The sequence below is a fragment of the Patiria miniata genome, unplaced genomic scaffold, assembly GCF_015706575.1.
Source record: "Patiria miniata isolate m_02_andy unplaced genomic scaffold, ASM1570657v1 HiC_scaffold_27, whole genome shotgun sequence".
Lineage (NCBI taxonomy): Eukaryota > Metazoa > Echinodermata > Asteroidea > Valvatida > Asterinidae > Patiria > Patiria miniata.
In genome coordinates, this window is record NW_024037066.1 from 8,260,796 (window position 1) to 8,275,546 (window position 14,751).

The window sequence follows — 14,751 nt, forward strand, 5'->3', positions numbered from 1 at the left end:
ATTGTGCATTCAATGGCAGACTTTGAGTCTCGCATGGGTTCAATGTGTGAGTTCAAGCACTGTGGAGCGTGCACAACTTGTTTCCAAATGAAATTCAATATGCACGTCTGCATGATAGAGGAATGGAACTTACACTGTAATTGGTTTGACAGATATTACGCTAGAGTGTCCGTCAGTAACAATACTGGTATTTATTTTCCTAATGGAATAGTTATGCAGAGTTGATGTTCAGAGTACAATTGATCAAAAGAAATAAAAATAAAAATAAAATGTTGTGCCACTGAGCAAAACTTGATCTTTAATTCTTTCAACGCTGAATTCAAGACACTTTTGCCAAAATGATGAGTCCACGTTTGGACAACAGTCAATCGTTAGAGATTCAGATCCTTACCTAGAATGTTATTTCCCTCTGCAGGACTCAGAATTTAAAACTGTTGAGGATAAAATCCAGTTACAATTTTTTTGAATAAGTGAGAGTTGATACGTACCTTGTCCAGCTCCAGGCAGCATATTTTCTTTGGTTTGGCCAGCAGGTGGCACAGGGCTGGGGTGTAGCCGATGTAGGGCAGGGAAGGAGGCTCCCCTTTGGTCCACCTGATGAAAGGCAATCCATTAACAATCCAATGTGTGAATACAGTGTCTAGAGTCTATGGATGTTGGTGTGGATAGAGTCAACATAAGGACATACATGTAAGTGTGATGCCTCTGTGTTGTACAAGCTATAATGCCCAATTTGTGCATGTTGACAGCCATTCACAGTTGCGCAGAATATGCAGAACAAAAATTGGTTTCGTCTGATTCCAATTCCATCAAACACATTTTTAGCAGCTCGAGTGAAATTCTTGGCAGCTATAAGTTTGCTAAAGCATGACATTGTCTCATTCGTCTATTCTTCTACATGTATACTGTAGGGTCTACTGAAATGGTCTAATTCAAACAAAGCAAAGCAAACCGAACACCACGTGATACATAAAAGTCAACACAAAATCTCTCTCTAAAAAAACAGGAAATTCACTGCGAACACAATATATCTGAAAACCTGTCAATTTGAATTCACATAAAATATTACATGTAAATTGCATTTGATTTCAAGAATCAAAGCAACCAACGCAAAGCAATCAAACAAAACAAATTTCCAGAACAAGGGGGAAAAAATCCTCACAGTGCTTAAGTGTGTGATACGGTACAACAGCAATATTTACGAGTGTGCGATTAACTGCTTGTAGTCTTTGCTGTGAAATGGATGTAAAATAGCAAGAATCAGAGGGAGGTTTGCTGCGTGCACAATCTCAGTTCCTTAAACATTCCAGTAAAGAAAATAAAAAAAATATCATTCTAAGAACATCAGTACAGGATGCATGTGATCAACTGTGCATACGAGTGCCAAGTAAATATTGTTAGTAGTAAAACACTGGACTGGTGAAATGTCATCTTTACTCTAATCCTTTTCCTTTGCCACTGTAAAATCTTTTCTCAAAAACAAAAGCCAAAATTAATCCCGGGGCTTTTTTGCCAGGATGATTCTTGCATTCTCAAAATCTAACACTATGCAACAAACCCAATGAAATATTGTGTATTTCAAACAAAACTTGGCTAAGGAGCTCAGTGTAATGTAACAGTGGCTGGGCTTTTCTGAATAGACAAATTGCATTCAGCTGCCATCTATGAGGTGTGCTTTGTTATGTTAATTTGTTAACAGTGCATGCACAAGAGGTCTACTCAAGCGTATCCCTGCTGAACAAAAGCACACACCTCAAACATGGCTGCAGTGCAACCAGAATTTGGCTTCTGGCAGATTTGTGAGTATTCAGGATAAAGGCCATTTCGTTTTTGCTAAGGCAGGCCGACAGTCTACCAGTCCAGCTATGAGTTAGTACACGTAAATCTGTAATATCGAGTTGTCATGTGACTTCATTCCCTTACGCTTTGGCAGCTTTCATGCTGGCATCCAAATTTAGGCTGATGCGGGTACGGGTAAGCATGGGGGTGGAGGGAGGGAAAATGGAACAGCCCGAGGGTAAGCAAATTATGCAATCAAAAGGTTATTCCCAGAACAAACATAAAAATGCAGATGACATAATGACGGTGCCACACGAAGAAAATTTGTCCCTTACATTCTAACTCCACTCATGCTGGCTAGTAGTTGGTCACTTGTGTGGTTTAGAATGCAACCGGAAATGGAACAGCCCAAAAGAGTGTTCATGAATAATTCATTAGTCAACATGTGCACAGATCAATGATGACATTTTGAGAGCTGCAACATATTAAGATTCAGTTCGTCGTGCACTTCAACATCATTAGTATTCACAAAGAACAGCCCAGACTATATGCAAGTGATGCATCTCATGATAATTGTACATCCACATTTACCCTTTATTTTCCCCAGTTATGATAATTTCAGTGAAAGAGGTGTTAAAATTCCTACACAATCTATTAAAGTTGAATGTTAATGAAACTGCATCTAATATCATAGAACTACCGATACGTAATTTAGAAAATAATTGCTTATATATAAATAGCTACATTGTAACTATCTTTTTGGGGCAAAACTAGCCTTGAAATTGATAATTCACACATGTGCACATGTACGTTAATTGAGAGGCTTTTTAACCAATCCCAAATGTTAACTTTCGATACTAAGCAAATATTTACTAGAGGTTCAGTGGAAAGCACTGAAGCGCAAATAATATAGCTTGGTTCGGGGTACATGTAAATCTAGGAACACAAAAGTTGGCTCTTTGTTTTTTTAATCACAAATACTGCTAGGAACAGACATACTCTATGAACAAGAAAACCGCTCACTTACTTTAATGGTTATTACTGCACAACCTCAATGGAAATGTTTCATACATAAATGTACATACATACAGAACACTGGAATATATGGCACACCTTTTTTCAGTCATGCATTTTGCAGTTTATTTTACTGATCAATGCAAATAAAAAAATGTTACAAAGGTTGGCACACCAGATTAATTAATTTTTACTAGTCTACAAATCAGCAGTTGAAACACATAGGTTCCAGGTACCGGAAGCACCAAAACAATTTCGTTTCAGAATGCAAATGGCTGTTCAAATGCTCCTCTACTTCTGATCACTTTAAAAAACAATCAGCCTTCTTCAAGATGTCAAAAAAACAAACTTATGGTGTCTCTCTGAACTTTCAGTTAATGGTTATTATTTCAGTTAATGGTTATTAACTAATTCAATGGAAATGTTTTAAAGTTTCCAAGATATACAGAACACCTGAAATATAAATCATAAAAAAGTAACTTTTGTTCTCCTAATTTTGCACCCTTGATCCACCTGTAGTCTGATCTAACTGGACCCCATCCAATCAATTATGCAAATGAGTAAGGTACGGTATGTAGGAAGAACCAACAGGTGACTAGCATCTCTACAAATCTAATGGGACCACCCAATCAATGAGGCAAATAAGGAAAGTAACTTACGGGTCCTCCTCATCCCAGAGCTGTACGTCTTCCGTGTCTACTACATCCACCTGCTTCTGGGCGTGAAGTGGCTTCATATCTCGCGGCTGCTCGTCTTCGGGATCTGAGGACATAGTCTCCAGGACGGGCATGATGGACGGTCGTCTGCCACGCTGGGCACCGGTGGGCACCAGAAACCCATTGGTGTCATCGGTGCTGCTGCCTCCACCGATCGTGATGCTGATTCCGCCTCCCCCTCCTCCCTCTTCGCCGGCTGGGGGCATGAGGTGGTTGCGGTCCATGCCTGAGGTGGTGGCCATCTCTAAGGAGCCGCGGCCGCCTGAGGGAGAATGGATCGGAGAGGAATGCAGGAGAAAAGGGAATGCTGTGTGGGAAGGCGTGGTGGTAGTGATGATGAAGAAGTGACAGAAAGAGAGAGACAAACGGAGACGTGTGAAGGAAAAGACGACTGGACAATGACAAGACGTGACTGGTAACTTTGCTGTCAAGGAGTCTTTCTCTTAAATCAGGCATGCAACTGGGAATTTAGAAAAAACAAGGAAACTCCAAACCACACAAGACTTTGTACAGTGTTTTTCAATTTGTAATGGCATTCATGAGAAGTAAAAAAAACAAGATCAGCGGATCCGAGGAAAAGTTGCATGCCTGTTACATAAGTACCCTTCTCAGTTCAGCAAACATTTCAGCAAACTCTTAAAAAAACAACCTAAAACTTTGTGTTAAGTCATAGTTTCCCCTGAAACAGATATTAGGCAATTCTTAAAAATAACATCAACTTGCATCTCCTCTTGAAACTGGGATAAAACTTAAATCAAAAGTGGTTCGCAATTTGATGAAACACTGATTCTGCATGCTGGCTTCTGACGAAACTATAACACATGTACACAAGACACAATAGCTGACACAAAGGGGTCATACAGAGGAAACACATGCTTCCACATATTTTTTTTTTTTTGTCTAAGGAAACTTTCTACAGGCAAAAAAATTAATGAAATCAATTTATGCAACCTTTCCATGATTCAATGCCTTTTGCTTAAATTCACAAGGAGCAACACGTTCTAAGTTCTAGAACTAAAGCTTCAACATGAGAAACAAACACAAGAAAAATATCAATTGTATGAAAATATTTAACAAAAAAGCACTGAGAAAAATAGACAAAAAAATATTGAAAGCTTCAAAGATATATGTAAAACAATGCACCATAACGAATATTTTTTGGGATAATTAACAATTGATTTTTTCCCCAATCAGACAAGTCTGATTTCCCAGGCTTTTTCCAGTCCTTTGAAGGCAGATAAGAGAACCCAGGCTTTCCTCCATACTAGTCAAGGCTTTTCCAGATTTCCAGGCCCGTTATGAGCCATGTACATGTACAGGAGCCAATGGCATGGAGCTGCTCAGCACAGAAACTTCCTAAGCACAGAAAACATCTGCTTAGCAAAAACAGGTTACGAGCCAACTACTATGTGCTGTACATTGCTTGTAACTGGTACTCCGCTGACTTTCTGCTTAGCAAATAAATCTGCTTAACAATATTTTCAGCATTATGACACTTGGCCCTGTTCAATAAAAACAATCTGTAATACCTGCGGATTCTCTGCCCTCTGGGGTCATGTAGCTGTCCCGCGAATCGACGGGACTTGCGGCTGCCGAGTGCGTCGGTGAGCTGACCTTCCCGCCCATGTGATGCAGCTCCAACGCCAACGTGCCCACGCTAGCAATGGCGCTCTCCACCCGCGTCAGCCCACCATTGTCCGGCGGCACGTAGTTGGAGCTTTTGCTGGTGTCTGGTTTCTCTTTCTCGCGTTCTTCCCGTGGGTGACGGAGGATGAATGCAGAGTTTTCTTCTTTGGTGATGTTTAAGTAGAAGCAGGTGTCGGTGGCCCGCATGATGTGGCGGGGCCCAGGGTTCAGCTGAATGTTGGCGTTCTCGTCCAGTTTTTGGATGCCAATCAGAGAGACGCCATATCTATTACACAGAATGGCAATAATCAAACATCAACTCAAACTCCCTGCATATTTTTTATAAATTTTTTTTATTTAACCTGCTTGAATCCTCCACAAAAAGAGTCCAGTGTGTCAGAAATTGGCTGGGCTTTGTACATTTCTAAATCTTCTAACATCCCTCCAAATTTTGAAGGATCTGATGTTTACTCGATTGATAGTACTTTTGTGCAAGGTCGAGCCGCTCAAAATTTCAAAAGAAGAATTTTAGAGGACTCAGACATTTTCGCAGGAAATCTGGAGTACACTAGAACAGTGTGCAGCAGCGATATGTTATCCGCAGTTTGATCAACATCACATTTGTCACTACATCAGCTGAAATGTCTTTATTTTGTTTTTCCTGTTTGTATGGACTTACTTTTTGTGAGCGTGAAAAGACGCGTAGGTGAAGCTCTTTCCTTCATACTCTACAAAGAACCTGCTGTCGCCCAGTTTGATGTGATAGACTTCGTTGCCGGAACAACGGCCGTAGGTACGCTGCCACTGAGAGTGGGAATCACTGCCCTCCCTGAAAAAACAGAGAGAAATACGGCGTTGCTTGAAAAAAACAACAACAGACAACGTTTTTAAATTTATAAGCTAATGTCTCCTGGGAACTGATAATGGACTCTAGACACAGCCTCACAAGGAATGTGCTTGGCATTCACAGATTTGTGGAATTAAACATGCTGTACTCGTGTTATTTATTATTGCCGATGTACTTACTGTCCCCTGGACGTGTGTATGAGTAAGGTTACAAACGTCGAGGTCCCTGGACACAGGCAGTTGTTGGCCAACAACGCATACTTGAACTCATCCTCGCATACCACATGATCTGGGGAAAAAACAAACCAATTTTACTTCCAACGTCCGAAAAGTGTCGTCTCAAGCCAAGAAAAAAAACCTCCCATTTTCCTATAGAACATGTAAGTTTCGCCAGTTCACATTCACTTTCATGTGAACGTCTTGGTATCAAACACTGACTAGTCTAGGCAAAGACTCCGTGTTTGAATTTACCCAATTTTCATCTGCGCGATCGATTGAAGGGAAGTTGAGGTCAATCATTGTAAATTTTTAGTTTGCAATATGTTCAATATGTCATCAATTATAATGCTTTTTCTTTCAAAATACCCATTCATTGCCCTTGATTGGATGGGCCTAGTCAGGACATAAAATACTGTAAATGCCAAAAATACGATATGACACATGTTGTAGATTCTATATATAGTGCCCGGACGTACTGTATTCTCTCAAAATCTTGCAGGTTTTTTAGATCAATTTGTACGCTCTATTTTTTAAGAATGCCTGTTTACCTGCAAACTGCACATGGAACTTATTTTCCGGCTTAAGAATCTGGACGTAGAGGGCAACATTGGGGGCAAAGTCCTTGACAGACCATGTCCTCAGGATGGTCTGCTGATCCTGTGGAGAAAGAAATGAGACCAAGAAAATAATATCAATCCATTCATACATTATAGAATAAAAATGAAAACAAATTAAAAATGAAACAGCTGACATTCTGACAACAAAACAAGTTAGACATTTTCCACATTTAACACCACAACAATAAATAGGGAAAAAAAAAATTATATCAACCGATTCTTCTTGCTTTATAAAAAACTCCTCTACTACAGCATGCATTTAAAAATATAACTTGGACACTTCAAGCTGCACACGAGTCTTATTAAATACAACTCACGGGAATTTTTGAATTCGGTCCTTTGACTGAATTTTGGAAATAAAGAGTTATATGGGCTCATGCATGTTCAAGAGAGGGCGCTTTTTGAGCACTTTTTGAGCTCCAGTGGGGGGACAAATAGTCTTGATCCAAGACGCTAGTGATCGACAGTGGATCGTACATAGTGCGCTCTCTAACGACACAATAATTAGACCAGTGCACCTGCTCGCACTCATGTCTTGGGAATTTTGTAGTGGTTTATCTTTTTCTTTATTTTCAGCGATCGTGATATATGGTTTACAGTCAGTATTAATATTTACACCAAGAGTCTAATTTACATAAAACGGCCACGCCCTATTCCTGCCAAATTCCCAAGATGTTAGTGAAAGTCAAAAACAGCTGTGTGTTGGAGCCCTACAACAGTAACTAAAATCACTGACAGCTTGGCCCAAGAATAGGGGAAACAATGTGTGTGCAAAGTGGTTCACAATGCGTTGTCGGCAATGCGTTCAAATGTTTCTCCCAATGTCTCCCCCAACTCTCCGTTTTGTACCAATGAGGGGGTACTTGTGCACAGAGCCATGGACGAAATCGTGTTTTGTGATCAAAAGGTTGTGCATGGTTTTCTCTGTTTTCTTGAAAACATCCACTGAGCTGAGACTTAAACAGGTTAGGTTTTTTAATTTTGAGTGGCGTTCTTATTGGAATAATCAAAATACATGAAAAGCAAACGATCCTGTATGCCTTTAAGATTGATACACCCAAGGTATTCAGTAAAACTTTTCCTTTTTCTGAAGTTCTGAAATTCAAATGACAAAGTGCTATTTTCACATTTTTTTTTTTGCAGAGACCTCAACAAACATGTATTAAGCTATAAAGCTCTAAAAGGTGCGATCCAAGTATAAAGCAAAAGCAGAACACAAATGTATGTGTGTTGGGAGAAGGAACATTCTCATGCTTACTATGGTATGCATCACAAATATATTAAACACCTGTTGTATATGAAACACACCACCAATATGCAGTTAGCAAAATTAATCAATTTTTATACGTTAAAAAAATACAAACAAACAAAAATCAAAAAAATCATCAATCATCACAAGAGTACAGTGGGGGTACTCAACAAAATTCCACAAGTTTGTTACGCCGGCAACATTTCTTTCCCCTGTTCTGATGCTTAGGAATTCAAACTCTTAAATCTGCCATTGTTAGAAAGGAATAAAAAGTGAGCACTTTTCATGCACCAAAAGAAACAACATAATTGTGCAGTATGTGTGGGTTGCACTGGGGAAGACATTTTGTATTTTGCAGGACAATGAACGGTTGTGTGTAACATTAACGAGCAAAAGCTATGTGCAAAACTGAACATGTCATGGTTAATCAGAAATTGTTAGTCGTTATAAAACAGGATTAAAATAAAAAGACGGCCCTCAGTTTATTCCCGGTTCTCTCAGGCCTGACAATATCCAGGACCATGCATTTCAACTTCCAGGCCTGGTTGGACAAAGCCGTATCGTAGAGTAGGGTGAATATTTTAATGATGTTTCTCTCAACAATTTTAATTTCAATTTCTTTTTTTAAATGTTGCAGTCTGTTAACTACGAAACTCTTTATGTGATATTTAAACTACAGCGTCAAATTGCTTTCTCGATTTTTTTCCCTGATTTTAAAATAGTGACATTTTGGTGAATTTCAGTTCTCCGAGCCAATATGTGTCCATTTGTCTGGTTCTACTTCAAAGGCTTTTAGCCAGGGAGTAAAGTACAAAAGGGACTCGAGATGACATTTATTTTCCAAGGCTCATTCCATCAGGCCTGGCACGCAATCACATTAAAGGGGCTCTCGCTGCTGCAAATGCTGACGCAGCATCTGATTTGTTCACAATCGGACATCTCAACCATGCAAAGCAACCACAGACTCAACCAACTGCAGCATTACAAATGTTTAACTCGGACCGAATTTCCATTTTACATTCCATCTCGAGTTGAAACCAACAGACGCCAGCTTATCAACACAGCAACACACGTCCCCTTTAATGCTTTGCGTGAGAAAGACTTGAGTACCCCCAAGTACAGGACAAGGAATTGAAAGAGACTAAAGAAACGACAGGCAAAGAGCTTTTCTTTCCTTGATGAGTGCTTACTATTCTGTCTCTGATAGTGTTCGAGGAGACACCTTGCTTTTTGTCAGAGGGGTCATGTTTAGAGTTCTTGCGCAAAGTCAAGGCCTGAGAGAAGCAGGAAGTGGGAAGGAAAACACTGCGTTGTCAGTTTCAAGAGAAAACAATTCTAACGTTGAAAGAATACAAACTTTAAATCAGTGACCAGCCGACAGCACTTTGACTTTGTGTATATTGTCACGTAAATCAAGTTTATGAAAATATGCTCTGGAAGCATCGCTCCCTACGCTAAAAACTAAAGGGCAAAGTTGGTTTGAGGGATTATGTTTTTTTATCTTCACTATTGCTGTGAACATCACTGTAGCAGAGTTGAACAGTCTTAGTAGATATATGGACATGGTACAATGTAAACAAAAAAAAACTGCATTCAGTGGCTGGTGTGAAAGACTAACTCATCACGTGTCTACTACTACATGTGTAATTTGCACCGTGAAATGACACAATTAATGAAATGCGGCAACGTGTTAGGTGTAAGTGATCTATCGCTGTGGAATCATTTCCATATATTCTATTTCTTTCTTACTTGTATCTATTAACTACGGTACTCGTTTATGAACACGCATGCAATGTGCAGTTGATTCTAGTGTTAGTTAAACCCTTTAGTAACTGTAGCGCCTCAATCGGCCCTAGGCTGCCTATTACTCCCTATATATTTCTCCCACTAGTTGATTCTAGTGTTAACCCTTGAGTAACTGTAGCGCCCCAAACCACCCGACCACTTTAGGGTTTTATGATTCTTCAGGTAATAAACACAATGTAATACAATGTAATACAATGTAGTACATGTGCTCATGGGTTAAGTTGATTTGTATTTTTGGTCCTGGCATTAAACACTGATGAATGTGGAAATAGAAGAAAAAAAAATTAAACAATTGTAAAAAATGTGTGACTATGTTTTCCCTTTGCTGCTGAGGGAAAGACATAAATCACCACAAAGACTACAGTGGAAGTAAAAAGCATTAGCGTAAGAGCCCACACATGCTGCATGTGATCCAACTTATCTCAACACAGCTACGGTACATTCTAAGGAGCTTGCATACCGGTATATAGAAGATTGCTATTCAAGTTTTAAACTGTTTAGTTAGGAAGAGCTTGTCAGACATGAAGAAGCTTACGTAAAAGTTATAGACAAGTAACTACCAGTAGGGTTATTTCAAAATTGCACTTCTATTCACAAATGTTCAGTGTACAAGTATTTCGGATTTTGTTACCAAACAGCAGAGAGTTTTAGAGGCAGAGTTCAGCAGAATTTTATCGATTTACATTGTACACCTGCCAACATCAAATTACCCTCCCTTAACTGCAATAAACATGGACAAAGGCTTGACAATAAAGCTAGACCTAAATTCACAGAATGGCTATTAGTTGATGGATTTCCATATAATACACATACCACAAATAAGTATGCCATCCCGACTAATTTGTTTGGATGACAAATATGAATTTGATTAGAATGATGTACTTACGGCCTCAGACCTATCCATGACATTGCGAGGGGAGAGAATAAAGCAAGCCTGGGCAATGTTGATCCTGCCAATAAATGTTACAGAGAAAAAAAAAGATTTCTTAAGAGTCATATTAAGATTTCTTCTAGGGATGGTTGTGAATGGTCAAGCATCTTTGGTGTGTTACTGTACCTGCATCGGATGAGGTCCTGATCCTTCAAGACAGACCCCTGGATGTAGATGACCCTATTAGCCCACAGCGGCACCTGCAGTAATGCACGCAGGGCATTATCCAGCTCACACGGCGACACCAAGACGACAAAGTGGCCCTGCAACATGGACGAGAAGGACATTGTGTTATTGTTATGCAGATCAATCAGGGGTGTGAGTGACCACTGATAAAAATAACTGAAAACAGCTGGAAAAGGTGTGAAAAAGCTGAACTTTGGAAATCTCCTATATACTTGTGTACACAGCAAGTGAGGGAAAAGCTGAAAAAAAAAGCTGAAATCCAACACAAAAAAAGCTGAAATCAGCTTTAAAGCTGAGATTTCACACCCCTGTCAATATCATGGATGCTTTGAAACCGTTTTTGCAACTACTAGTACTTGTAACTGAATGTACTGAATAGCACTGTTTGCCAGATTGAGGTTGTCATAAGTGTTTATCACAAATCAGCAAGATGCGGCAGTGGCATAACTACGGTGGGGATATGGTTTTATGGGGGGGGGGGGGGCATGTGGGATGCACCAACCCCCAACTCGAGACTTGTGCCCCCTCTTCAGAATTTGGGTAGAAAAGAATCTGCTTCTTATAGTTATAAATGCCCCTCCAGGTCAGAGTTTTCCCTGGCTAATGCACTGAGCGAGGTGGCAACAATTCAAATTGATGATTTGAAACGAAATTTACAGTCTGCAAACTGAAAAGAATGCAGCACTCACAATAAGACATGATGATTCCAAAAACACATCAAAATTGTGAGTTCTTGATACATGGAGGTCAAGGAAAACGCTCATAAATTACACAAAATGAAAATTTTTCAATTGATATTGTAAATGTTCACAGCGAGGTGGTGGTATTGGCAAAAATTGAGCGACGTGGCCACTGAAAGTAGAGAGGTAGGCCACCTCATGTTTGAATGGGCAGGGGAAGCACTGCTCCAGGTAATGAGGCAGCTTTGTCCAATGATGCATAACACCAAGAAGATGTGGCAATCTCACGCATATTAAGGATCCAGTATACAAAAGTTGCACTCCATGAATTCTTCAGTTGGACATTTTAAACAACTTCTTCTGCCTCACTTACATGCAGCAGATTGTGCGCGTAGAACTCGTTCAAGAAGTCTGTGATCAAATCGTACTGTAACACTGTGGCACAGACCACGACGTGTTTGCCTGACTCGGCCCGGTGCTGGCTGTAGGTGCCTCCCTGTTTCTGTCGCTCTATCAGCAGGTAAGCTAGCCTCTCCAACTGTGGAGATGGCAAATGTGTCGGCAGGTGTGATTATACCTACATGTACATGGTCTTTATGGGGTACCAGGAATACTAACAGAGACAATGTGACCTCAGAATCCTTGTACCCTACAAGTGACAAGCTATGGAGTTTGAAATTTCAATGGAGAAATTAATAAAATAAAAGCTTTTTTAAGAGTTCAGTGAATTAACCTGAAAATGTATTATTCAAATCTTCTACATCCATCAAATAGTAATGATGAAGGAGACCACAGAACACAGACTAGGAGTTTTGGATCATTTCTCGGAATCAACAATTAAATATCATGGTTAAGTGGCTGTCCTTCCCAAGTTTGTTTGCTAAACTTCAATATTTGGGACGTAACATCACAAAATTGCACATATTAAGTTCCAGAATTTGACTCGATTGATCTTTGTTAACAACTACAGGATGGATGTGTATTAAAATTTCCATCTTTTATTTTAACATTGTAAATTCTTTTTTAAGAATCCCCCTAATTTCAACAATGCTTCAAAACTTCCCTAAATTTCCCTAGATTTTCTGAATAATTCAAATTCCACTTCTTTTCTCCAAAGGACAGTTTATCCTTCACACAACTGTTGCAAATGCAAAATAAAATTTGACGCCAAATGCCAACCACAGCAAAATTCACCAGAGTTAAAAATGCACCAACTTATGGAAATTTGAAGCATGTCCGTCCAGGTCCACATGCATATTTTGGTTGAGTATTTAAGAACCAGCCCTTACCTGTATGGGCAAGACAACCAGGGCGGCCGCAATCATGAACAAGATGAAGAGCTGTGAGGGCCAGATGTCTACATGGATGTCCCCGTACCCCACCGTTGAGAACGTGACGATGGTGAAGTACAGCGCGTGGAACAGCGGCATGCCATGATTGTCCCCTCTCTCCAAATGGTGGATTCCCATCCAGCTGCAAACATCGTGATTGGACAAAACCACAGACTCAAAAATTTGACCAATTACAGTGGTTGAAAAACACTAAAAGGACAGCCGGACCAAATTACGAGATTTATGCACGTTTTGTTCTTTCTACATGTATGACTGAAAGAGACCATTGGGTTTAGTTTTGCTTCAAAACTGATCATTAACAACGTAAATTGGTCCACGTGACGATACATTTAACCAAATTGAAGGTTCACACTCACCTTTATGGAATGTTTATGTTCATATTCAAATGTAAAAAAATTAATTGATAATAATTTTTTTACATTTGTGACTTGGAACAGTTTCAGATAAACATCTTTTCAATTCAACAGTTTAATTAATTTTTTTCTTCAAATTTTGACACAGGTGAACATTGAAGTTAAATGAAAGGAATATATTTACATTTGTAACGGAATGTGCATTCACATAAACATACGTGCATATGCTTTCATTTCATGCAAACGTGCAAGCAATGTTCTGAAAAGTTTTTGGTGCAGCAAAACAAAACAAGAAACAATTAAAAAGGTTAAACAGGTTTGCAGACAATGCAGGAAAAATGACTGATTTTTTTGATCTATCACTTACAACAACACAGTGCAGGATAAGCAGCATAAAGCATACAGACACAATAATAGTCACCATAATCTTCTACACTACGTTGATCGAGTACCAACCACCACTAGCATTGTACATGTACATGGACACAGCACTAATGTACACCCATTCACTACAGCATGCAGCACTGATGAAAGCTCCTGCGGATGGAAAGTCAAGATAAAGACAATGACAGGAATCATGTATATGAGGGCATGGGAAGTTTGGGGGTAGGGTGAAAACAAGACGATAATACTATTTCATTGATTTGAAAATCACAACTGCCCTGAAATCAAGAAGATCAACTGAGGCTTTTCAAGTAATTTAATCGATTCTGGAATGCGGAGCCCAGCCTACTGTAGGAGCTGTTGCGCCATGATAAGGACATGACGTTTAAATGAAAAGATTTTTTTAAATGTATGTAAATTTTCCTAAATGTTTTAACAAAAACATGGATAATAAAATCTACATTTCCCCGTCCCGATCCCAACCCCATCTGAAAAAGAAAAGACATGTGATACTTTTGAGAACTTTACACTTGTGGTTCAAGTGTACCACATTTATTCGTAAACAGTTACTAATAGTTTGGCTAAACGTTTACAACTTAAATGTAAAGTACCATCTTTAAGCCATGCCTCATGATTATGACCAATCACAGCTACATGTATGATTGCTGCGACCAAATATCTGACAAAAGTCTGAAATAGATTCACAAGTTCATGTGTTATGTGCACGCTTCTAGCACATAGCGGGGAGACGCAAAGGGGCGGGGTTTACATGGATCATGCATAAATCCAGAACAGTGCATCATCTTTAAATGGTGCATGCTGTCCCCAATTGCTGCTGGCTGGTTAATAGTAATTTACACAACTTGGCAAGAATCGTGGAAAGTCCATGCAGACGTGTTTATGCAAATTGAGGGTTAATCCTTGTCTGTTTTTATATCAATTAATTCTCGTACCGTTTCAACTGTAAAATTCTTATAATTTTTTTTCTTCAAA

The 14,751-nt window shown here is 39.4% G+C and overlaps 1 protein-coding gene across 1 annotated transcript in view; it reads right to left on the reverse strand.

The window, feature by feature from the left end:
• The window catches only part of LOC119734393 (potassium channel subfamily T member 1-like), a 49,735-nt gene that overhangs the window by 11,124 nt on the left and 23,860 nt on the right, over nucleotides 1–14,751 (reverse strand). The window contains exons 9-19 of the mRNA XM_038207891.1: nucleotides 12,959–13,142; nucleotides 12,043–12,207; nucleotides 10,930–11,066; nucleotides 10,759–10,822; nucleotides 6,749–6,857; nucleotides 6,162–6,270; nucleotides 5,815–5,964; nucleotides 5,039–5,421; nucleotides 3,453–3,771; nucleotides 2,115–2,150; nucleotides 489–594 (exon numbers count right to left, since the gene is read on the reverse strand). Of these exons, the coding sequence (XP_038063819.1) occupies nucleotides 489–594; nucleotides 2,115–2,150; nucleotides 3,453–3,771; nucleotides 5,039–5,421; nucleotides 5,815–5,964; nucleotides 6,162–6,270; nucleotides 6,749–6,857; nucleotides 10,759–10,822; nucleotides 10,930–11,066; nucleotides 12,043–12,207; nucleotides 12,959–13,142 (1,762 nt within the window). The remainder of the gene's footprint in view (nucleotides 1–488; nucleotides 595–2,114; nucleotides 2,151–3,452; nucleotides 3,772–5,038; nucleotides 5,422–5,814; nucleotides 5,965–6,161; nucleotides 6,271–6,748; nucleotides 6,858–10,758; nucleotides 10,823–10,929; nucleotides 11,067–12,042; nucleotides 12,208–12,958; nucleotides 13,143–14,751) is intronic.